The 24,207-nt window shown below is 27.9% G+C and overlaps 1 protein-coding gene across 9 annotated transcripts; it reads left to right on the top strand.

Annotated features, from left to right (window-relative positions):
• The first annotated feature begins 366 nt into the window (after positions 1-366).
• Positions 367-22,963, top strand: LOC117176194 (OTU domain-containing protein 7B-like). Of its 9 annotated transcripts, XM_033366302.1 has the most exons (10): positions 367-474; positions 549-759; positions 3,168-3,252; positions 6,036-6,270; positions 9,543-9,807; positions 14,738-14,888; positions 14,970-15,326; positions 17,892-18,241; positions 18,399-18,560; positions 22,205-22,963. In XM_033366302.1, exons 4-10 carry the CDS (start codon positions 6,045-6,047, stop codon positions 22,350-22,352), a joined length of 1,659 nt encoding a protein of 552 aa, XP_033222193.1. In that variant the 5' UTR covers positions 367-474; positions 549-759; positions 3,168-3,252; positions 6,036-6,044; the 3' UTR covers positions 22,353-22,963. The 9 variants fall into 9 exon arrangements, with proteins under 9 accessions (XP_033222193.1, XP_033222192.1, XP_033222194.1 ...); XM_033366301.1 differs by lacking the exon at positions 367-474 and having other exon boundaries at positions 481-759; XM_033366303.1 differs by lacking the exon at positions 367-474 and having other exon boundaries at positions 481-759; positions 3,165-3,252.
• The last annotated feature ends 1,244 nt before the right edge of the window (positions 22,964-24,207 follow it).

The raw sequence follows: 24,207 nt of genomic DNA, 5'->3' as shown, positions 1-24,207 counted from the left end.
AGAGAATGACAAGTGTGAAGAATGTAATTGAATTTGAAATTAATTGATTCTAAACATTTTTGACTTTAAAATGTCTGGGTTTGAATTTCAATTTTCAAAGTTCCATTGTAATTAAAATTGAAACTAATTAGTGTATCAAACGATTAGTTGAATTTAAAGAAAAAGTCGCACGATCCGAGCCCTGGGTTGCTTAAACTTTAAACATTGGTCTAGAAACTATGAAAAGGCCCTCGAATTTTAAGACCAGAGTTCTGAACACCCGAATTTGAGCGCAATTGATTTACATTTAAAACACCCGCTCTTTTATAAAAAGCTGGAGCTATTAAAAATGGCAGCTGCTGTCTGACATACTCTCCATTGTAGTGACTCTAGAAAAAATATAAAGGAACACCCACCCACCCACACTGCCACACATGCGCAGCAAAATAAAAAAAGTAGATATTTGGAGTTAAATGCGGAGGTACAATCGTGAAGGTATATATTTGACGACCTTGACAACATCCTCTCCTTTATATCTGTTCATATCATCTATTGAAACTCCAATTTAGGAAGTCCATGCGTTTTTCAACGATCCAGAAAAAAAACCAGCTCATTTCCTTATGGAAAATCATTATTTACCAGTCGTTTGTGCATAATATATGAAACTACAACGAAGGAATACACAATTATTTACATTCTGTTGATAGCTGAATGCAATATAACGAAAGTGTCTTAAAAAAAGTGTCATTTTTGAAGAGTCGGGGAATTCTGTTTACAAAGGTAAGTGCGCATGGAAAACAAATGTGACAGGTGTAGTGAGTTAGCTCACTGCGTAAATAAACAAACCATGTGACCGGTCTAAAGTTTCTCTCGCGTTGCAACGCATACTTGCATAGTTTCCAACAGTTTCTATACTCCCACCTTCTTGGAGGAAGGTCGCCAAAGCTGCGCGCGAGGTTATGTTATTGTAATGTCATTCAGAGATTCGTGACTTTCGTCTACAAGCGTTCATTTTTCAACTCTAAACAGTTTCTCGTCTTAATTTTCTTGCTCGCGAGTTGTAAAAACCTGGGGTCGAAAGACGAAAACTTTCACCGAAGTGGACAAGAGGCGAGGTAGGAGGAAAGTGTCGGCCAAAAGGTGCACTTATCATATGACCGATAAACCCTTCGTTAATTCAATGTCAGGCCAAGGCTTGAACCTTTTGCACACTGAGACCCACTAGAGATTGACGAAGGTGCCTTTTATACAGAATGACACTTGAATTTCCGGAAAAGATCCTCATGTTGACCGAGCTGAGCTGTTAGGATCGATTTCTCTTTTTATAGTTTGCAATTTATTTGAAAGCTGGCACAAAAATGTCTTATTTTTGTTACATTCCGAGCACGCCTTTCAATCGAGTAAAAATTGTGATAATTTGTTTGTTATTAAAGTATAAGTGAGTCCAACTGATTTTTCTGAAATGATTCGTAATTTAATATATTCGTGTGGTTAACCGGGAAAATAAAACATATATATCTGAGTAGTCAGACTAGAATTTAATGATAAAAATACTAGTCTGCCTCTTTAATTTGCAACACGCGATTATCATGTGGCTGAAGTTCTGAATGTTCAAATGAACATTATTTAATGATGGCTTTCCGATTAAAAATTGTATGATTTGGTTGAAAATGCAATTATATTGTTTAAAAGTAATCTTTTTTGTCAAAAATTTAAATACTTTGTTAAAAATTCAATTTTTTCAGTTGAAGGTTCATCTATGGTTGATTGAACTATTTTGATGATGAATTTCTTTCATGTTTCGTTAGAATAACTTTTTAAACTTACAATGAAACTAATACATTTTTGGAAAAAAAATGTCAGTTAAAAATGTAAGTATTTGGATAAAACTTATATTTTTTAGTTGAAAATTTAACATTTTGTTTGAAAATGTATCCTTTTCGGTTAAAAATGGAATTGTTTGGTTAAAATATAAACTGCTACATGCTTCGTTGAACATTCTTTATTAATAATTGATATTTATGATTAAAAAATCCACTATTTGCTTTCAAAAAAACTTTTCCGTTAAAACTTTTACTTTTATGTAGAAAATTCATCTTTTTGGCTTAAAAATTCAACAAATTTTTTTTTAATCATGTATTTTATTCAAAATTCCTCTTCTTTGGTAGAAAATTAATCTTGTGGGTCGAAAATTTATTGTTTTTGATCAAATGATTTTTTTTTAATCTGAAAATTCAACTACTCCATGTTTGGTTCAAACTTTATCCTGTATATTGGATAAGTTGGAAATCCGTATTTTTTGTTAGAAAAATACATTTTCGTTGTCGAAAATTGATCTTTTTGGTTGAAATTTTAACAATTTGTTAAAAAAAATTTTTAAGTTATTTTTTTTTTTGATCACGCGCTTTATTTAGAAATTTAACTATTCCATTTTTGGTTGAAACTTTATCCGGTATATTGTATAAGTAAAAATTGAACTGTTTGTTAGAAAATTCATGTATTTTGTTGAAAAGTTGTGATTTTGGTAGAAAATTAATCGTGTTTCATGAAAATTCAACTTCTTGGTTGAAGATTGTTAATTTTAGTTAAGAATGAATGAAAAGTTGGGTTTTTTTTGTAAAAAATTAATTTTGTTTGTTGAAAATTCAACTTTTTGGTTAAAAATTCAACTATGTGTATGTTTAAAAATTAATATATTTTGTTAAAAAGTCGTATTTTTCCGGTAGAAAATTATGATTGTTTGTTAGAAGTTTAACTTTTTTGTTGAGAATTCAACTATCTTATTAAAAACTCATATTTCCTGATGCACAAATATCTTTTTTGTTAAAAATTCATATTTTTCGATTTAAAGTTCCATAGTTTTCTAAAACATTCGACTTCTTAGCTTAAAAATTGTACTCTTTTGTTAATAATTCATCCTCCATGGTAGGAAAGTCATCTTTCTTGGTTGAAAATATGTTTTTTTTTTTGATAAAAATTGAACTATTTTAATATTTTTACTGGAAAATTCACCTATTTGATTTTTAATAGAACTGGTTGGTTGAAAATTATTTTTTTTTCTCTGAAAATTCGTCTTTTTCTTTTAAAAATTCATCTCTGTGTGAAATATTTTTCGGTTGAAACTTCAACTATTATGTTGAAAGTGCAATATATGTTCGGCTTTGAAATTATGTTTCTTGGTCCAGCAGGTTTTTAATAATCGAAAATTGAGGATACTGGAGTAGGAACTTCGTATGGGCGTGCAAATGCAAGATTCGGATATACTTTTACGATGTAAGTAATTATTCTACATTAGCTATAGTATTATTGCATACGAGAAATAATAGGAGGACATTTATATGCAAAGCTTGCGTTTATTGTTCTACCAAATACGAATTGCTTTCAAATTGTTTTGCACCGTTTAGCATGCATGAGATTATCAATCTTGATCGCTTGAGGGGATTAAAACTACAAAACACGTTCGACCTAATACACTTTTTTAGTACTTAGTGAATTCTTAAAAAATGCATGTTTTAATATTTTATAAATGGCATGATTCGTCTATAATTTGTGCCTTCGAATGTTGTAACCTATTTTTGCTAAATTTAATTTGTTCTGAATTTGTTTTAAATGTTGTTTCCTTTAGAGTATGAATAGAGTCCATTTTATGTCCACGATTCTCAAATTCAAATTGTACTGTATATCCTTTAAAAACAAATTGTTTAGTTTAATTCAATGAAGGAAATGAAATTAAAAATTAAAATATTGGCTGCAGTGCTTTCTGTTTTTAAATTTATACAGATTCCGAACGAAATTTATTCAGCAAGTAAGAAAAAAAATTTCAAGTAGTTATAATTAATTTTCGATCATGTGATCTCTTTTTTTGTAATAGAAATTTGTTATATAAGTTTTTACAAAAAGTAGACAAAATTGTCGACAATTAATTATAACATCTTAAACCTTTATCAGGGTTGCAAGTAGTAGTCAGGGAATTTTCGAAAAACTTAATTTGAAGTTAATTTTATTTAGATGAAATTTCAACAATTTTGTTAAAGTAATTCTGTTTGGTTGAAACTTCAACTATTTTGGTAGAAATGTCATCTTTTTTTATTAAAAATCACAATGGTTTGGTAAAAAATTATTATGTTTTGGTTAAGTATTCAACTATTTTCTTGAAAATTCGTATTTTTTTTTTGGTTGAATTAAAGGGGCTGTGACTTAAAATTGAAATCTTTTTTGGTTGAAATACCAACTATTTTATTTTTCGTTGAGATTTATTTTTTTTTTGTTGCAAATTCAACTACTTACTTGAAAATGGAACTACTTAGTTAACAATTATTTTTGTTTGTTAAAAATTTATAATTTTAGTTGAAAATTTATCTCTGGTTGTAAAATTAATTTTTGTACTGAAAACTTAATTATACCATTCTTTGTTCAAAATTGATCTTCTTCAGTTGAAAATTCAACAGCTTATTAAAAAAATTCGTCTTTTGAGATAGAATATTAATTTTCTTGGTGACTAATTCACCTTTTTTATTGAAAGCTCATATCTTTGGCCGAAAATTTAACTACTAGTTTAAAAACTTCTTTAAAAATTCAAATGTTTGGTTAAAAATTTATGTTTTTTTTTAAGATTAATCTTCTTTGGTAGAAAATGAAAATTTTTCTTTGAAAATTTCGAAAATTTAACTATTTGGTGACAGTTTTTTAGTTAAAATATATGATTGGAAAATCATGTATTCCGTTAAAAATTAATTAATTCACCAAATTTCTTAAATTAGAAATAATTTTTAAGTCCGAAAATTTATCTCATTTGTTTTCAAAAAGTTATCGTTTTTGATAGAAATTTATTCTTCTCTGGGAAAACTACATATTTTTGATTTAAAATGTAAATATTTCTTTGAAAAACTTGACTATTTCCTTGACATTTTCTTATTTCATTTGTGAAAATTTAACTATTCTATTTTAATTTGCAAATTTATCTATTTTAGGTAAGATTTCAACTATTCTGTTGAAGATTATAATTTTTCGGTAGGAAAATGATCTCATTGATAGAAACTTCACCCTTTTGGTTAAAAATTCATATTTTTTATTGGAAACTTAATTGTTTTGTTCAAAATTCGTTTATTATCTTGAAAACTTGTCATTTTTGGATTGAAAATTCTAATATTTAGTAAAAAATGCATGTTTTTAAGTTGAGAACTCGAATATTTTGTAGGAAATTCATCTTTTTGGCTTGAAAATACAATATTTTTGTATGAGATTTTTTTTTCTTTAATTGCTGAAAAATCATTCTTAGTTTAAAATTCAACTCTTTTTTAAAAAATTGATGTTTTTGGGGTAAAAATAGTCTGTTTTTGTTCAGTATTCAACTAATTTATGGAAGATTCGTATATTTTTTATTTAATTCAAATGTTCTTGATTAAAAATTATAATATTTTTGGTGGAAATATCAGCAATAATTACAATTTTCGTTAAGAATGATTTTTTTCCAAGATTCATCACTTTGGTGCATAATTCAACTTTTTGATTGAAAATTTCTTGTTTCTTCGTTGAAAATTAATTATTTCAATTGAAAATTTAATTCTTCCATTTGTGGTTCAAAATAATCTTTGTAAGTTTAAAACTCAACTATTTCGTTGATAATTCAAGTATTTTACGCATGTCTTATGTAATTTTTGGATGGCCCCTTCTAAAATTAGATATATTGTCACTAAAGAATTTTAAATAAATGTATAAATTAACCTTTTTTTGCATTAAAATGATTCATCCCCTACATTTAAGGTTATCTTTATACATAAAAGAAAAATTTGGGGCGGTCAGTTAAAATAAAATCAGTAAAATGAAAAATTGCGCAGGGAAAAGTTAAGGAATTTCGAAATTGGGATTTTCTAGCAACCCTGATTTATTTGTTGAATATTTAAATGATAACGGCATGTTTCAGTTATACTCTTAATTAGTTCAAATAACTCTAGATTTAACTTGCATATCTTCCAAACCTTTTAACTATTATGGAACTAAAAATGAAATTATCTTCTTAAAAATAAAATTTTGATGAGTGATTTTTTTTCCTTCAGAATATTGGTATGAGTGGAGCACTTTCCATGTACGATGGTTTGGAGCCAGGCGGTACCTCTAATAGCGATGCCTTGGAAGTGGGCGGAGGAGTTACTAAAAAATTATCCAGAGGAATTTCCCGTGCGACGGAAAACGACGCACTCGTTAACAAAGCACGTTTGCAATTAGCCTCCTCCGATGGATTAGAAGCCCCAGAATATACATTTTCTTTGCCAGACCTATCAGTTTATCCAGGTAAATTTAATTCCACATCACTTTTGACATAAAAAAGGCCAGTGAAACTTCAAAAAATTACATACAACTATTTATCATAAATATTATATTTAATCATAAATATCAAAATTTGTGTGTTTTCATACGAGTAATCCAAAATAAATTTAATTTTAATTTAATTAAATTGATTTAAAGTTTGTATCAATTTTGAAATAATTCTTTCAATATTTTTATACTTTTTATTCCTATAATAATTTTCTATAATCGCAGAAAAATTATAGGAAAATCATTATTGGCTTATACGGGTTTTCCTATAGTATTTCTTCTTACGGGGCATTTTTACATTTTGTTCGAATATTTATTTAAAAATTTTTAATGTAAAATGTGTTTTTATTGTGTGCAAATTTTACTTTAAAACCCCTGCTATTTTTGCTATTTTAAGATATTAAGGGTTATCAGGGTGGCAGCTAGACAGAGAACTTTTTGAGACCGGGAAAAACCGGGAAATGACAGTGAATTTTTTTTTAACGGGAATTTTACAAATTTCTAGAAGACAAATCTGTCCACGTTCGATTTTAACAGTTTAAAAATAATTAATGGAATATTTATGTTTTTCAATTATGCTATTATTTAGCTTACAATGCGTAATTCAAAAGTTTTTTACTTTGAAAATTTTCCATTAAAAAGTTTTATTTCTAAGCTTACATTTTTAATTTAAAGAATTTTTAAATGCTTTCTTGAAAACTTGAACAAATAAAAAATAAAAGCCTTTGATGTTGAAAATTTTGGATAAAAAACATTTTTATTTAATAAATAAATACATTTTCTTAAATTTATCTGTACTTTAAGTAATAGAAAGTGAACAAAAACGAATTGACAAAAAGATTTTAAACCAGTTCAAAATTTAAGAATTTTCAGATTTTAACGTTAAAACTTAAATGGTTTTAATTTGAAAGTCTTAGTCGTTAAACAAATGTGAACGTGTGACTGAAAATTTATAAACTATTTTTAACTTAAACATAATTTTATAATAATATATTCTTAAATAAAGGATTTTATTAAATTAAAAATATTGTTTCATTCTTGGATATTCAATTTTGAACCCATACAATTTGAAATTTTTAATGATAAAAAAAGATTAATTATTGAATATTTAGCAATATTTGAATTTTTATTTAAGACAAGTAATTTGAAACCGAATATTTAAAAGTAAAGAATCTTTAAATTAATTGTTTGACATAGAAAACCTGGAATTGTTAAAATTTCGAACAGTCTTTAAACTTTGAACGTTACAATTTTAATTATTGTATTTGAAAAATGCTTAATTTGTAAGTGAGATTTGAAAAACTTTCATGTATAATTTACAAATGAGCATTTGTAGAAAAAATTTGAGTAATTTTAAAAGATATTTAGGAGTTTTAAAAAGATTAAAAATTATGATGCAAATTTTAGAAAGTTTTCTTAAAATCTTCTAGAATATTTTTTGAAATTTTTGTTTAAATCTTTGAAAAACTTTTTAAATATTCTCTTAAACTAATTTTTCAAAATGAATAGTTTTTTAAAATTTTCCTAGGAATCTTAAGAAAATGTTTTTATTCTTTTGAAGCCTTTCACAATTCTTGAAAAGAATCTAATTTTTTTGTTTAAAATCTGCGAAAATCTACATTGTGATTTATATTAGGCTATCATTTCAAGTTTTGCATTAAGTTTGAATCTTTACAAAACTTCTACATATCTCTTAAAATTATTCAAATTTCGCCTGCAAATAATAAATGTCCAATTCTTATTTATACATCGAAATTGTAAAGAAATTTTCTAAAATTCGCACGATTTTCTGATAATTGTACAAAAAAATTTTCAATTTTCAATTTTTCAATATTTTATGTTTCTAGCTTAAAATTCCTTAAAATTATATAATTTTGAAGATTCTAAAGTTCATTGATTGATTTTTTAATTTAGAGCATTGAACTTTGAGTGCTTTCATTTGCAGCTCAGTTTTTATTACCTTAAGTAGAAAATTTTGTAGCTTTAGTGTTCCATTTTTTAAATTTCATTGACCGTGGAAAATTTTTGCGAACCGGGAAATGACCGGGAATTTATTTCGTCAATTAAAACGGCCATCCTGGGTTTTCTACTTTCAGTTTATCTAGTTTTTCACCCTCTTTCAAAGTGCATAATAAAAATAAAAATCAGTAAAGTTATTCCGTTGAAATAGAAAAAATTCTCAAAAACCCTACCTTTTTCCTAACATTTTTGGGAATAACCGGTATAATACATAAAAGTATACTTAACATAAATTTCAGGAATGATAGGTAATATCTAGTCAGCTTACCATACATTTTAAATATGGGATATATTTTATGTCGAAAAAAACAAAATTCAGTTTTGCCTTGTTGGTGGTGATTATGTAATGTTTTTAACTTTTATTTTCACTTATAATTTTTTTTAGAATCATGTTTTTTTAATTTTTGAGATAAATAACATGTCCAAACAAAGAAAACTGACGTGAATTGCGCAAAAGTAGAGGCAAGTCGAAAAATTTGCATAAACGCCCCCCCCCCCCCCTATTCTCGCATTTATTATATTTAACTGTTACTTTTTTCTTCGATTCAGGAATAACTTATTTTATTGGCCATTACGATATAATGCGTCAAAAACTGCAAAGCTGGTTACTTTTTCTTTTTGTAAATATCTTTGTCATAAATAAATTTAAATATAAATAGCTTTACTATTTCTCATTCTTTCTGCGTTTTTCTTGTCGGTTTCGAAAGAGTAAATAAAGCTTGAAAAACTGGAACCAAAAATATTTTAAAATCTCAAAAATGACAAAAAGGGCAAGTTTTTGCAAGGAAATCTGAAATTATTTTTTTCGTCCGAAAAACAAAAACACACAAAATTGGAAATTTATGGTAAAAAGCTACATTAGTACCTGTTATTTCTAAAAAACGAAATAATTTTACCACTTTTTATTACTTTCTTTATGGATCTTGAAAGAGTGCAAAAAACGACATAAACTGAAACAAGATTAACCTTGATACCTAAAAAATACAAAAATGGCAAGATTTTTAAGGTTAAATTTGCAAAAATTCATTTTCATTTTAAAATGTTTATCTATATATTCGTAAAATATATGAAAATCTCGCTATGTTAATGAAAAAAAAAGTGTCCCCTTATATTCCACTGAAAAAGAAGAAACATATTTTATTCGTAAGCCAATCATGAAAATGTCACCCGCCAGCCGCATGATTTGTAATGGGTTCGGTCAAGGGTTAATTTGCAGTTTATTTTTTAAGAACCATTTCGTCAATTCTTGGAAAAAGACCTATTCGAGGCCGGATGTTTATCATCATTGGAAGCTGCTGGACGGCTGAATTGGTGGTGTGGAGGTAGAAACGATGGATCGAGAGCGCTTTGGCCTCTTGCAACTATTGGCGATGGCAATTGTCTCCTACATGCGGCCTCTCTTGGAATTTGGGGCTTTCACGATAGAAAACTTACGATGCGGGAACACCTTCATAATATGCTTGCAGAAGGAGAATATCGGGATGCTATTTTTAGGTATGCGTAAGAGAGTTATCAATTAAATCTTTGCACATCACCAGGAATTAATTCCAAGTGATTGTAAACGATTATATGTTCAAATGATTCTACAATTGAATGCTATTGAATTGCATGCCTTAAACAATGAAAATTTCCAACTGAATTAGCATCAGGGAATATTGCAACGGATAGTTGAAAATAGATTAATGTAATCACGTGCATATTATAGTCTTAATTCATTAAGTTTAAATTCTAAACCTCAAAATTGAACTATTTAATTTAGAAGCATAAGAAATTAAACAATATGAAATTGGTACTATTCAGAATTAATTCTAAATTTACATTTTTTAATTAAAACGTTTGTAATGGATCAATTTCCAATTTGAATCGATCAATTTTTTTCTGAATTGTGTAATTTCAAATCTAACCATTTTAAATCAATTGAAATTGAATGATTAAAAATGATCAGTGTTCAATACTCTACAGTCTTAAATATTTAATAATTTTAATATTTAAAAAATTTATAATGACCCTTGTTGACCAAATTTAAATCAAAATGTTAATTATTTGAAGTTTTAATTATGTGAAACTGACATATTTGGAATCATTACTCCAGCTTAATATATTTAGAGTTGAATTCCATTGACATTACTGTTTTAAACTTTCAACTGTAAAACGTTAAATAATGAGAAATTGAAGAATTCAAATGAAATATTCGAATATGAATAATTTCAAATGTGAAATGTAAAAGATGGAAAAATGTAAACTGCAACAACTCAGAATGAACAAAATCATTAAATATATCTTTGAGTCGTGAAAATATGGAAATTTTCAATTGAGAAACATTAAAAGTGTAATAACTATCATATAATGTCATGATTTTAATAAAGTGTTCCTTAAAATAGCAGTTTTGAAGTATAAACAATTCGAATAATTTCAAACAGTTCATTAATGTTAAATTTCAAATGAAAACCTTTTTTATTTCAGACTTAAAGATGTAAACAATTTGAAATTAAAATGTTAGGAATGATACAATTTCAAATCCGGAAGCTTTCAAAGTTCGGCAGTTCCAAATCCGATGTATTTAAAAATGAATAATTTGTAATAAGGTCTTTTTAGAAATATTTAAATTAAAATCTTCTTAGAATTTCTGAAATATTATAATTCCTTTCTTCTTAAATAATGAAAATCTACAGATCAATCCATTGAAATTCTAGGATTTCAAATTAAAATGTTTTACAACTTCAAAAGGAAAAGATTCAATTTTTACGGTCTTAAACTGGATGCATAAAAAATACAAAATGAAAGTAGTCGAAATTGGAAAATTTCAGATTTTTCGTGTTTGCAATTGAAACATGAATAATTTGAAATCTTCAGATCTAAAAAAGATGCAATTCTACATTAGTTATGTTTTTAATTGGAATGATTAAAGAGTTAAGATGCAACATTTCGGAATTTGAAGTAAACGACGAAGAAATAAATGAAAAGGAAACGATACACAATAGAATTTGAAATCAAAAGTCAACTTATGATTTCAGATCGATGCCATTTTCGATTCCACTTATTTATGTATGTCTAGCAACACTACTGACATTTGGAAGATAATAATAATCTAATAAAGTCTATGGGAAATTATCACCATTGGAATTTAAAAGGATAATGAACCTTCCACTTTCTCAACTCCAAAAGTCTTTAAATAAAAAGTATCAGTAGTATGCCCATCATTTGTGTGCAAGCTAAACCATTTTTGAAGGCAGGGGAATTTTTTTTCGTCTGGAAACTGTATATGTTACAATTTTCTCCCTAAACGAAGCAAGGTATGAGAAAAGAGCAAGAGGAATTTTTTGAAAAACTTTTATAGATGTGCGAACTTTAATTTTTTGTATCTTTCGTTATTTCTCGGAAAAAATTAGACTTCACGAAAAAAAATCTTCCCTGGAAAAGTACGAATTCAGATCAAAATTGGCAAAAAATATAAATGTGGGTTTTTGTGAAAATAGGCTTTTTAAATTTTCAAACAATTCGTGTCCATTATAGTAATTTTAAACTTTAAAAATTTCCCGGCATATTACGAAACTGATAAATCAAAAACTGTAAAAGTGTAAAGAAAAAATTGTTTTTTTTTTAATGGGCGTCAAAATTCAAATCTAAAATTAACATATTTTTTAAATAGCAGGGTGTGCAGCAATTCTTAGGAACAAAATCCAAGGTCTTTTCCAGGTTTCCAGGTCAAGAAGTCAATTTCTTCCAGATCTCCTTTTTTGACATCCTATAATAAAATTACCGTTTGTTATAGATGCAAAAAATAAGCCATTTCACTTTTTATTGGCCAACAAGTTTTAATGATAGCAGAATCTTTTGAAATTTTTGTCAATTCGCTGAAATATCTTCAAGTACTTAAAATCATTTTGAAATCTTGAAATGTTGAGTAATATTTTTGTAAAATATTTGAAATCTTTAAAATCTGAAATCTCCGTGAGTTTTTAAAACATTTTTATGAAATACTTGAAACAGTTGTGAAAGCTTTCTTGAATCCTTGTTTTTGAAATCTTTTTTGTATTCGTTTTAAATCTTCTCAAATTGGTTGAAAACGTTTGAAACAAGTTATCACTTTTGAACTGTTTTCGAAATATTTTGTATTCGTTTGAAATCGTTTAAAATCTTCGAAAATTTTTGAAATCTGTTGTACTGTACCCTTTTTGAAATTTTTAGAATTTACTTATCTTTATTTACTCTTTATGAAATGTTCGAAATCTTTAAGAACATTTTTGAAATACTTGTAAAATTTTGCCTAAATTTTTGTTTGTGAAAACTGATTTGTTCGTTGAAATTATTGAATTATTTGAAATCTTAGTAAAATCTTTGCAAATGTTCTAAAATGTTTTTAAAACTTTTGAAATCGTTTCAAATCTTTGTAATTTTATTAAATTTCGTGTATTGTACCCTTTTTGAAATATTTGGAATTCCTATATTCTTTTGAAATCGGTATGAAATTTTTATGAAATATTTTAAATTTTGTGAAATCTTTCTGAAAGCTTTTGTATTCATTTGAAATCATTCAAATATTTCTAATCTATGTAAAATCTTTTGAAATCTTAAAAATCTGGTTTACTAAACCCTTTTGAATACCTTTAAGATCTTTAATATCTTTTGAAAGGTTCAAAATATTTGTGAAATTGTAGCGAAATATTTAAAATATGATGTACACGCCTTTTTTAATCTTTGGAATTCGAGAAATTCTTGTAAAACGTTCAAAATCCTTTCAAATATTTTTAAATCTTTGAAATATTTTGAAACCCCATTTAAACCTTTAGTAATATTTTGTAATCTGGATTACACTCAAAATCAGACACTTGAAAAATCCTCATTGTGATTCTGAAACGGAATTAACATGGGAATTTTCAACTAATAATTTTTATAATTTGTAAGTTGGACATCACAAAAAAGGTGTATATTTCAATATTCTATTGTAGCGGAGATGAAATTAAAAACGTATAGAATTATTAACAATATTAAAGTCTGTTCATTGCAATCTACAAAATAATTGGTAAAGTATACAAAAGTTATGATTCTTTCATAATAGACTAAAAAATGTAAGGTGTTAACCACTGTAGAGCACAAAAAGTAGGCATATTTCGGGAATTTTTTGGCGGAATAGAGAGATCAATCGAAATTCTGTAAAATGGGATTTATAATACTAGTAATCGTCGGCGCCTTTTTTTAAGGTGTCCACGGCCGGAAATCTAGCTTCTGCAATTTTTTACTTGGAATAAAAAACCAAAGTTTTTTCGATTCTATAGAACAACTGCAAGAGACTTACGTAGGATTTTCTTCTCTCGATATATTCATTTTTCGTGACATGTTGCACTTTTGAAAAAAGTTAAAAATTTCATGAAAAAAATCGTCACATAATTGTTTTTAAAAAAAAACTGTTTAATATAAAAAAAATCCTGCGTATGTCGCTAGAGAAATCAATTTTGAATATACTTGAAGGGTCCGCAGTCTAAACCTGTTAACTGAAATTTCACAAATTTTACACTGCGAAGGAAAATCGTTGTTATTTTTGCAATTTTCAATATTTTTTAAAACGAAAATATTGTTTGTCTATTTACTAGAGAAAAATAATACACGTTAGTTTTATAACATTTCAATCAAAATTGAACGTTATATGACAATTGAAAGCTATACATATGTTATTTACAAGGGGTGCAGCGGGCTAAACTTGTTATCTGCAGTGTTCTACCGCTAATTTTATATTGTTTTTCATAGGCTCGCATTTTTCAGCCTTTTTTCAAGGTGCAGCTAAGTTTTATATATAAAAATGTTTGGAATCGCAAACCGAACATAGATCGACTTGCAACAATGAAAAATAATTTATTGCAAAAATCGTCTGAGTGTTAGTAATCGGGACGCGTCGCTCACCTTCGTCTTTACAGCGATCTGTAGACGACTACATCGAAGATAACGTGAAAGTCGTCACAAAAAACCTATTCTACGAGTAAACTGAGCCGTTGTTAGAAAAAGCACGGATTTCCCATAAGGCGCCATAAGCAGTTAACACGTTTAGACCGCGGACCTATGCTCTAGATACCAAAACGCGATTTTCGAAAATCCATTTTACAAAAACTAAAAGGAATTTTGCCGTTTCGCTTGCGGGATATTAACTGCATATCAAAAGTGTTAAAAAAAAAATAGAAAAAAAAATCAATTAAAAAAAAAAAAATGGTCAGTCAACAGTTTTAGACCGCGGACCCTTCACTTTTAATATTTCAGATCGATAGGTGAAGATTTGTTCGAGTTATGTTTCCGGCTAGTTAAAAAAGCAGTTTTGAGAAAAACGCATTTAAATTCAAAATGGATTCGGTCTTTAGACTAATTCAGAATTGAAAAATGCTTTTTAAACTCTATTCTTTTATCTGAAAAATATTGAAACAAATATTTCATCTAGGAGGTGGAAGTGGAGACAGACGACACTAAATGCAACGGCAGGTTTGGCCTACACGGAATCAGAATGGCAGCAGGAATGGCAAAGCGTTGTAGATATGGCGTCCATTAATCCGCGCAATCAAACTAATACATCTTACCAAAGCTTAGAAGAGGTGACAACACCACTCACATTCACCTAGATAGACTTTTCTTCCTCAATTATCCTAATTTGTAAATAATTAATTTCCATCTAGGTACACGTATTGGCCCTAGCCCACGTTCTTCGACGGCCTATCATAATCATAGCAGAAACCATGTTACGCGACTCCGAAGGCGTAGCTTTGGCACCCATCACTTTTGGAGGAATTTATCTACCTCTGGAAGTCGCATCTTCCGAATGTCATCGAACTCCTTTACTATTGGCTTATCACTCGGCACATTTTTCTCCGTTAGTCAGCGTTGCCAGAGGCCAGAATAACGAAGAAGGAATTAGTGTACCTTTAGTTGATCCTGAAACTGGTCAGCTGTTACCAGTTCCTTTTGCCGTGGATCCTGGTCCCGATTGGGATTGGACGGCATCACAAGATTTGTTGTCTTGTTCGCAAGACACGGTATGAATTCAGAATTTATCATTCAAATTTTCAAGATCAAAGGGACAATTATAATTGAAGTTATTTCTCCCTCTGCATGGTCCCAAATAAATACTTTTGACAATATTGATTTGAGACCATGTAGAGAAAATCAACTAACTTTTCGTTTTTAATAGGACAAGGTAGTTCCTTCAATCTGAAATCGTAATTAAAAATAATAATTTATGCAAGGAAGAAAAAAGAGCCATGAAATTTAAATGATTGAAGACAATTTTTTTTTTTTTAATTTTTCCTTTTTTCAGGTTGCAATAGGAACATTCTGTGGTGGTTGTCCAAATTTTGTTCTTAGATTTTTGGTTTTATTTTTACACATTTTGCACATTAATTTGATTATTGAAAGTTAAATAAGATTTTAAATTTTATTTTAATCTCATTTAAGTTTCTTAAATTTTAAATTGCTTGACATCCTAATTCTCTTCGCTTGTAAATGAATCGTGATATGATATACTTGCAGACTTCAAACTCACTCCCCTATTTTTCAAAATTCTTTTTTTCTCGTTTTCAAAAAAAACTTTCCCTTTTTCTTTCCTTTTCACGTATGTTAGTTGTCGTACCAAAAATCAAATGAATGAAAAAATAGTTCTATCATTTTAAGAATCAAAATAATATTAAGGATAAAGTGATTTCAAGTCGAAAACATTTTTTTAAATGAAAACTATTTTTAAGTTACAAAAAGCATTTATTTTAACAATTTGCTTTTTAATGGATTTTTTTCCCTTATGGAATGCGCCATGATTTATTCATATTCAACCATTTTTTAATTGTTAAGAAGCGGCAGTAATAAGAAATTCAATTACAACAAAAAATTGTTTTAAATGATAATTTATCGTAAGTTTTAAACTTTTTTTCATACAAAAGAATGTTTTTCCTTTCAGAAGGCATGCCTGATGATATAATTTAAATTTTAAATTATTTCTTGAAAAAAAGATCCTACTCCATCTTCACTCCATTGAGAGATTCCCAATGGAGGGAAGATGGAGTAGGATCTTTTTTTCAAGAAATAATTTTAATTTAATAATATTATTTTCCATCTAGTCTTATTAAGACGTTAAGCATTTATCTGTTATTGAAGATTCTTAACTTGATCGATATTGTGTAGATTTTCTGCCTTCATGGTTTGGAGGGTTGATCTACTGTCGGTAAGGTACAATCTCTGATGATATAGCAGATAAATTAAAATTGTTTAAAATAATAATTTAAATTCTTAAAATCATAGAAAACTCTTTTTCCAGAGACCAGACTTTTAGAACCCAATAAGAAAACTACGGGTTTTTGGTTTTATCACTTTGGGGTTTGTAAATGATGAAAATCCAACTATTTTGTTGAAGGTTAATTCTTTTTGGTTCAAAAGTCTACAAATATATTTTTTGTTCAGAGTTGATCTCTTTTAGTAAAAAATTTACTATTTGCGTAAAAATTGAATTATCTGATTGGAAATTTAAATATTTTGTTAAAGAGTCAACTTTTTTGTCAATAATTCAGTTATCTCGAAAAGCATTCATATTTTGTGTTTGGAAATAGGAAATTCAACTACTTGGTTGAAAATGTAACTCCTTATGTCTCAGTTTAATCTTTTTTGTTTGAAAATGTGCCAATGCGATTAAAGTTAAATCTTTATTGTTTGCAAATTTTACTATTATGTGGAAAATTAAATTGTTTTGGCTAAAAATTAATTTCCTTTAGATGAAAATTCACCTGTTTTATAATAAATGCAACTGTATGGTTGAGATTTATCTTTCAATTAAACTAAGAATTTAATTGAAAAGCCATCATTTATGTTTGAAAATTAATTTTGCTGTTGAAATTTCAATTTTTCCAGGTACAAATTCAACTAAACTTTGTCTTTTTGTCTTGAAAATATTTATTTGGTCGAAAATGTAACTTTTTTTGGCTGCAGTTGAATCTTTATTGTTTGAAAATTCGACCATTTTGTTAAAAATTCATCTTTGTAGGTTGGAAATTCATATATTTGGTTTAAAATTCTATTTTTTAGAAAATTGGTCTCTTATGCTTGAAATTTCGATTTTTTTGTATTGTTAAGGCAAATGCTTGGTTAGTAATTATTTTTTATTTTTTTTTAAATCAACTGTTCGCTTGAAAATTTTTCAATTTTTTTTTCAACTCAACTACTTGATTGAAAATTAATCTTTTTGGTTGAAATTCAATTTTCAGGGATATTCGACAAAATCAATTAACGTGTAAAATAAGTGACAATAAATTAGTGTTAGAGAAAAAATTACTGCAAAAAACTATACTTGCCTACTTGAAGAATATAAGGCTATCTAAAATGATCAATATATTGTTTAAATTTATGAAAATTACTTTAAATAAATTTAACTTTTTCCTGTATAAGTATTTCTTCAATCTTGTAAATAAGCCCACCGTCCCTTCTACATACTCCGTGAGCAACACTACATCGTCCACGTATAAGAGTCTTGAGTTGCGTTAATAAAATGCATTGAGAGTACAACTTGGCTATCCACAATTGTGTGATTTAAGGTAATTACATTTTTCCTGATTCTGCAGATGGAGATTTTAGTGAGGGAATACTTGGATTGCGAGTACCAAACACTTGCTATGGACGAAATGGAAAGATTCTGTGACGGGGATGGTTCGTCCATGAATAGAAATAAAACAACAAAGCAGCTTTTAGGTGTAGCAAAACAGTTTGGATCAATCGGTAAATCTATGAGTAAAAAATTTTGGTTGATGACAAAGAGACCGAAAAGTCCCCCAGCCACTTCTTCTTCTTCTTCCTCCTCGTCTTCTCCCGCTGGTCCAATTGGAGAAGGCGTACTCTCCGTGAAAGTCAAAATTACGAGACACGGACTCATGAATCAGATGGTACAAAATTACCTCGATTGTGCACAAGAAAGGTAAATTTAGATTCAGTATTATACTCAAAGTGCCTTTTTAAATTGACTCGTAAATTTAGAATTTCAATTCAAAGACACAATGATTCTAACTCTTAAAAAAATATATATATATATTTATTTAATTTAATTAATGAATTGTGGACTATTAAATTTGTAGGTATTTGCAAGATCATCATTCAGACTTTGCGGGTACCGCGATGAATTACGGAGCCGGAAAATCGAAATTTTACGCATCGAGCGATAGTTGTAGTCATGCAAGCGTCAGCAAACTACCGCCGAGTTCCAGTTCGAATAAGGATCAAACTCTCTACCTCGCCAAGTAAATATTCGAAATACTTTATAATATTTGATATATTTTGAAAAAATCTTGGTTTTTGGGGAAATGCAAAACAAGAAATCACAAATAAGACGTCACATGGAATTTCAAAAAAATCCACAAATAGTCGCATCCAATTTTTAAAGATAAATAAAAAAAATATTATCAGACACTGAATGACTGAAACAATAACTTTATTTGTTTTGGAATATAGAGTACATAATCATTATTGTATTTTAAATATTCTTTGCACAATAAAAATAAACTTTAAAGTTAAAATAATTTTTTAATAATAGCCATTCAGTTTAAAGGATTCCAAATCTCGGTTTAAAATATTTCTTTCTGAATAGTTCAACTTTTCAACTTGGATGATTTTCAAATGAAAGAAGTTTATAATTTACATTCATTTTGAACTTCAGAAGCATTCATTTTGAAGAAAACTTGAAATTACTCAACAGTTAAGGCTTTGAACTTGAGGCTGTATAATTTGACTATGAAGATATTAATTTTTTAATAATTCAGACTTCACAGAATTATAATTGTATTAAATTAATATAGATACGATATTAAATTCAATATTTCACGCTTTAAATTCCTAAGATTTCGAGTCGAAATATATTTTATTTTTAAGAAAATAGTTGAATTTTCAACACAAAGACAAATTTTTAAGAAAAAAGTTGAGTCTTTAAGTTAAAAAATCAGATTATTTAGAAAACAGTTAACTTTTAAACTCGAACTATTACAATCCAGTCAAGTAGTTCAATTAAAAAAAAAAATGTCAACCAAAATTAAAGAAATGTAAATGTGATTGAAATCAAATTTAAAATCCTATTAATGTGCAGAATTCCTGAAAATAGAACCAACAATCCATCGACCAAATTTGGACAAAAACCAGAAAATGTTCCCATTGAAATTTGAAAACAACAAATGTAGATAAACCCCTTTTTCTCCTAAAAAATAAAAAAAAAGAATTTTCCTCCTTGGACAAAAGTTGAAAGAGTATAGTTCTTTTAATACTTTTATTCTTCCATTTTTTGGTCAAATTTCAAAAACTGTTGAATTTATGTTAAAAAAAGTTTAAGATTCATACTATTTTTCGTATACCATTTAAAATGGATTCAATAATAACTTTTGGCAAGGATCCTTTGGATAATTTTGAAACGAGTGGTGTTGTCTAAAAGACAAAAGAAAGAAAAAAAGAGAAGGAAGGGGATTTGATTGGTTGCCTTCTCATTTTTCTTTCCTCTTATTTATTTTTTTCCCAAGGAGGAAAATTCTTTTCTTTTCTTTTTTAGGAGAAAAAGGTGTTTTTCTTTATTTGTTGTTTTCAAATTTCAATAGGAACATTTTCTGGTGGTTGTCCAAATTTGGTGGATGGATTCTTGGTTTTATTTTCAGGAATTCTGCAAATTAATTTTCAACCAAACAGGTGCATCTACAACAAAATATATAGTTAAAAAGTTTCAAGTAAAAGAGACGATTTTTCAACAAATAAATTCAACAATTAGCCAAATAGTTGAACTTTAAACCTACAAAGATGAATTTTCAACCAAATGGTCAATTTATCAAACAAAAGGAATAACATTAACCACATAGTCGAATTTTCAAGCCAGAAATACAAATTCTTTAAAATACAGTTGAATTACCAACCTGAAAATTTGAATTTTTAACAAAAAATGTAATTCTCAACGAAGAAAAGTGAATTTTTAGCCAAATACTTGAATTTTCAAGCCAAAAATACTAATTTTTTTAAATTCATTTGAATTATCAACCTGAAAAATTAAATTTTCCAAATAGCTGAAATTTCAATAAAATTTTCCGCAATGTAGTTGCACTTTTAACCAAATATTTAAATTTTCAAGACAAAAAGCCGAATTTATCAAAATAAAGTTAAATTTTCAACAAAAAAGTTAATTTCCTGCCAAGAAAGATTATTTTTCTACCAAAAAAGATGAATTTTCATTCCAATAGGAAGAATTTTCTATCAAAAAGACGAATTTTCAACAAAACAGTAAAATTTTCGACCAAAAAATATGAATCGTTACCAAATAATTAAATTTGCAAGAAATAATTTTAATTATTAAGTAAAAATAATTAACATTTAACTAAAGATAGTTTAATTTTCTTACGGGGTTGTATTAATCCAGTTCGAATTTAAGCAAAAAGCTGAGGAAAAGGTGAAAATGAGAAGTTTCTTGAAAACAGAGGGGAAAGTAATCAATTTGATATCCTTAACCAGGGTGTCCATTATTTACAAAATTTTTTATCTTCCATTTTTCTCTCATTTCTCCCGGTAAATATTCGTGACGAAGTTGTATTTTTTTAAAAGGAGAATAAGTGAAATAGCTCTTTAATTGAATTTGAAATTATTCGAGTTCAGTTTTGAACACTTGAAATTTTATATGATTTTGAAATCTTTAAACATGCCTATTGTGTATTATTTTAAATGCTTAAAATCAAAAAATATTTCTAAGGACTTCGGTTTTGTAAGATTTCACATTCAACTGCTTCCCATTTTAAACTGTTTAATTTTCAATTCTTCAAAGTTTAAATTTTCGTTTCTGAAGTCTTCAAAGTTTTTTTAATTAGTTTTTTAAAAAAATTTATTATTTAAAATTGTAGCATTAAAAAAATTTGAATTATTGCATTTAAAATTCTTTCATTTGTAATATTTCGATTTCATCAACCTCAAATTGTCCAATTTTAACTAGTACATACAGTCACAAGAAAAGTTTTAGTTTTTATTTTATAATCTGCGCAATAAGTAATTATCGATTTTTCCTTTCATTTCCATAAAAAATGAAGACGTTTAATGCATTCAATCTGTCGCGCACAAATACTGAAAAAATGTATAAAATGGTTGTTCTAAGTAAGAAAATGAGGAACTTATTTGGAATTGTGGTCGACCATTTCGCCATCTGGTGCCGAAAACGGGAACTAGAAAAAGTAGATAGCATAAAGTGTTTTTCGATTGTTTTATCAGGTTAAAAACAACGATTGCATACTAAAGATAAATCCTTATATAAAAAAAGCGTTTTAGATCGAATTTCGATCTTATACAGTGAAAAAACATATTTTTGTGAAAAACGTTTTTCTAAAAAGAACAATTGTGTTACTATTGCATGTAATTTTTAATGCATTATAAGCTCTAATGAACTGTATTTAATTTATATAGCGGCAAATTGTATCACCATTACGCAATGAATATGGATAATACAACTAAATAAAAACGTACTTTGGGTCTATTTTTGTTTCGGAATAAGTTCATTTAAGTTTATAATCTGTTAAAAATCACATTAAATAGTACAATAGTTGTTTTTTTATAAAAACATTTCTGTCAAAAAATGTGTTTTTTTATTTCATAAGATGTAAATCCCATATGAAACGCTTTATTTTCGATAAAGACATATTTAAAGTTTGTAATAAATACTTTAAACTTCAGAAAAAAAATCGTGAAAACAATTTTATACACAAATTAAAATTCATCTTTCATATCGTACCTACTCTTTTTAGTTCTGACTTCTTCCACCAGGTGGCATATCGCAGTTTAACCATTCCCAATATAATTAAAAACTACGCCGAATTTTAATTGAAAAAGCACATTGAGGTGCAGTTTGTGTTTCTAAACAGTACTTTCACACTTACAGTTCAACTTTCTTCTGTAATACATCTCAATTACCTGATGATGATAAGGACTCTGTAAGGAAATGCCGCAGTGAACAGTGCCAGTTTTTTGGCTCCCCCGAGAACCAATACTACTGTTCGCAATGTTGGGCGAATAGACGACAACGTTAATCTGCCCGTTTTATCTCTCACATGACAATAATTTCCGTCGGAATCACCTAACTAATGCGATATAGATAATTATATTTCCCATTTTTGAACAAACGTTGGCGAATTGCAACTGAAAAATGCAAGGCAAGCGTTTTATAGATTTTATTTTTCGTTTTATTTAACTATTTTTCGATAATCCGCCACGATAATCACATATCTTTGAGAAATCTGTTGGAAATCTCAGCTCTGAAAACGATAACCATGTGCATAGATCTTAACTCGTAGAGTATTTTTGAACAAAGGAAAATTTTTTTATTAAAGTTTACAAACATTACGTGTGTCTCAAGACGAAAATATTAAGTGAAAAAGTATTCTCTCTTATTTTTAAGTAAACTTTATCGGCTCTCCCTTCTCATCTTAAGTCACAGATTTATCGAAAATGTTCATAAATCGTGCCTTGTCGTGTTCACTCAAAATTTCATAATTTATTTATTAAGGCTCGCTGTACGTGGCGTATAACATTTACATAATATTTAAATAATAAGCGCCACATAGTCTTCAAGACAAAGAGAAAACTATTTAAGATTTATCACGAAATTAAAGAATCTCGCGACTATATATTACGATTGTAATCACGCTATGAGAGGCAAATCGTTCGTAGTTTTTAATTCCTAGGATAAATTTTATCAAAAATATTTTTGACTCGTGCCTTGTCTAGGAAATTTGTTCAGAAGTAATACTCCATAATATTGAGCTGTGACCAATGTATTATTTTTTGTTTCTTGTTCTTCTATATTCTTAACAATAACATGGAAATTCTGAATCTGATTGTAATTCTTTTAAGAACTGTTACAATTGACAGAGTGCAACTGTCTATTCTTCCACTCGTACTGTTATAAATTATACTTGACTGGTTTTGTGTTCACGAATAAATAAAAAAGCCAGGTTTTGCTGTTTTTTCATTAAGAAAATCTCTTTGTATCAGTAGTGTTCGATATTATTCGATGTTTGTGGCGATCTGTATTGTTATACGGATTCAATCGTTTAATAATATGTCTCATGATAGTATGATATAGTGTTATATTTAAAACTTAGTTATTCTTCAGTAATAATTGTAAAACAGTGTGCAAAAAATAAAATAATATTTTTATATAGTGCCTGCTTTATTGATTATCTGTAGGTTAGAAGAATGTAAGGATTGAAGATTGAAAATGGTTTCACTTTTATAATTATTAAAATTTAAGTAAATTTGATTATTTTTTATTAGATCATATTCTTGGTAGAAATCTACAATTCTGCCGTCCCGATGAAGAAACTGAAAAACTGCATCTGAAGCGAACCGAGATATTCAATGAAACGGGCTTGTATCTGAACCTTTTTAACGTATGAAAGTTTAAAAAAAGAAAAGTACCGTTCTTGAGTAAATCGCAGATGCTCTATTCTCTATTCATTAAAATGAAAAAATTGTTAAGTTCATTCAAATCATTGCATAAGTGCAAAATAAAAGAAAAGAGTGTACAGACTTTGGTGTAATTATTAATTAAATATTGAAACCATTCTTGATGAATGAAAACATTTTATTGAATCTCGGATTCCTATTGTTTCTCCAGGTAAATATTGGTGATTTATATCGATTTAGAAAAAAATATATTTACTTTCCGAAACACGCAGTTTTTTCACATGTAGGATCAATTGCGAAAGCCGATAAGCTTTATCAAACCTATTTGCAAGAAATCTATTGCAGTTACATGGAGAAAAAATTCTGCATTCTTAATAAAATATACTATTGATAAATCAATAAACCTTGTTAAAAATCACAAATTTTAACAACTCAATTGTATAACTCCGAATGTAAAAAGACAGAGCCACGAGAATC

The sequence above is a fragment of the Belonocnema kinseyi genome, chromosome 7 (genome assembly GCF_010883055.1).
Source record: "Belonocnema kinseyi isolate 2016_QV_RU_SX_M_011 chromosome 7, B_treatae_v1, whole genome shotgun sequence".
Classification (NCBI taxonomy): Eukaryota; Metazoa; Arthropoda; class Insecta; order Hymenoptera; family Cynipidae; genus Belonocnema; species Belonocnema kinseyi.
This window is presented reverse-complemented; position numbering and strand designations above follow the sequence as displayed.

Excerpts from the sequence above, each read along its gene's own strand:
- LOC117176194 (XM_033366302.1), top strand. The coding sequence starts at position 6,045 with ATGAGTGGAGCACTTTCCATGTACGATGGTTTGGAGCCAGGCGGTACC. Across the intron at positions 14,889-14,969 it reads CTTACCAAAGCTTAGAAGAG|GTACACGTATTGGCCCTAGC; the intron begins GTGACAACACCA and ends ATTTCCATCTAG. Across the intron at positions 18,242-18,398 it reads CTCGATTGTGCACAAGAAAG|GTATTTGCAAGATCATCATT; the intron begins GTAAATTTAGAT and ends TTAAATTTGTAG.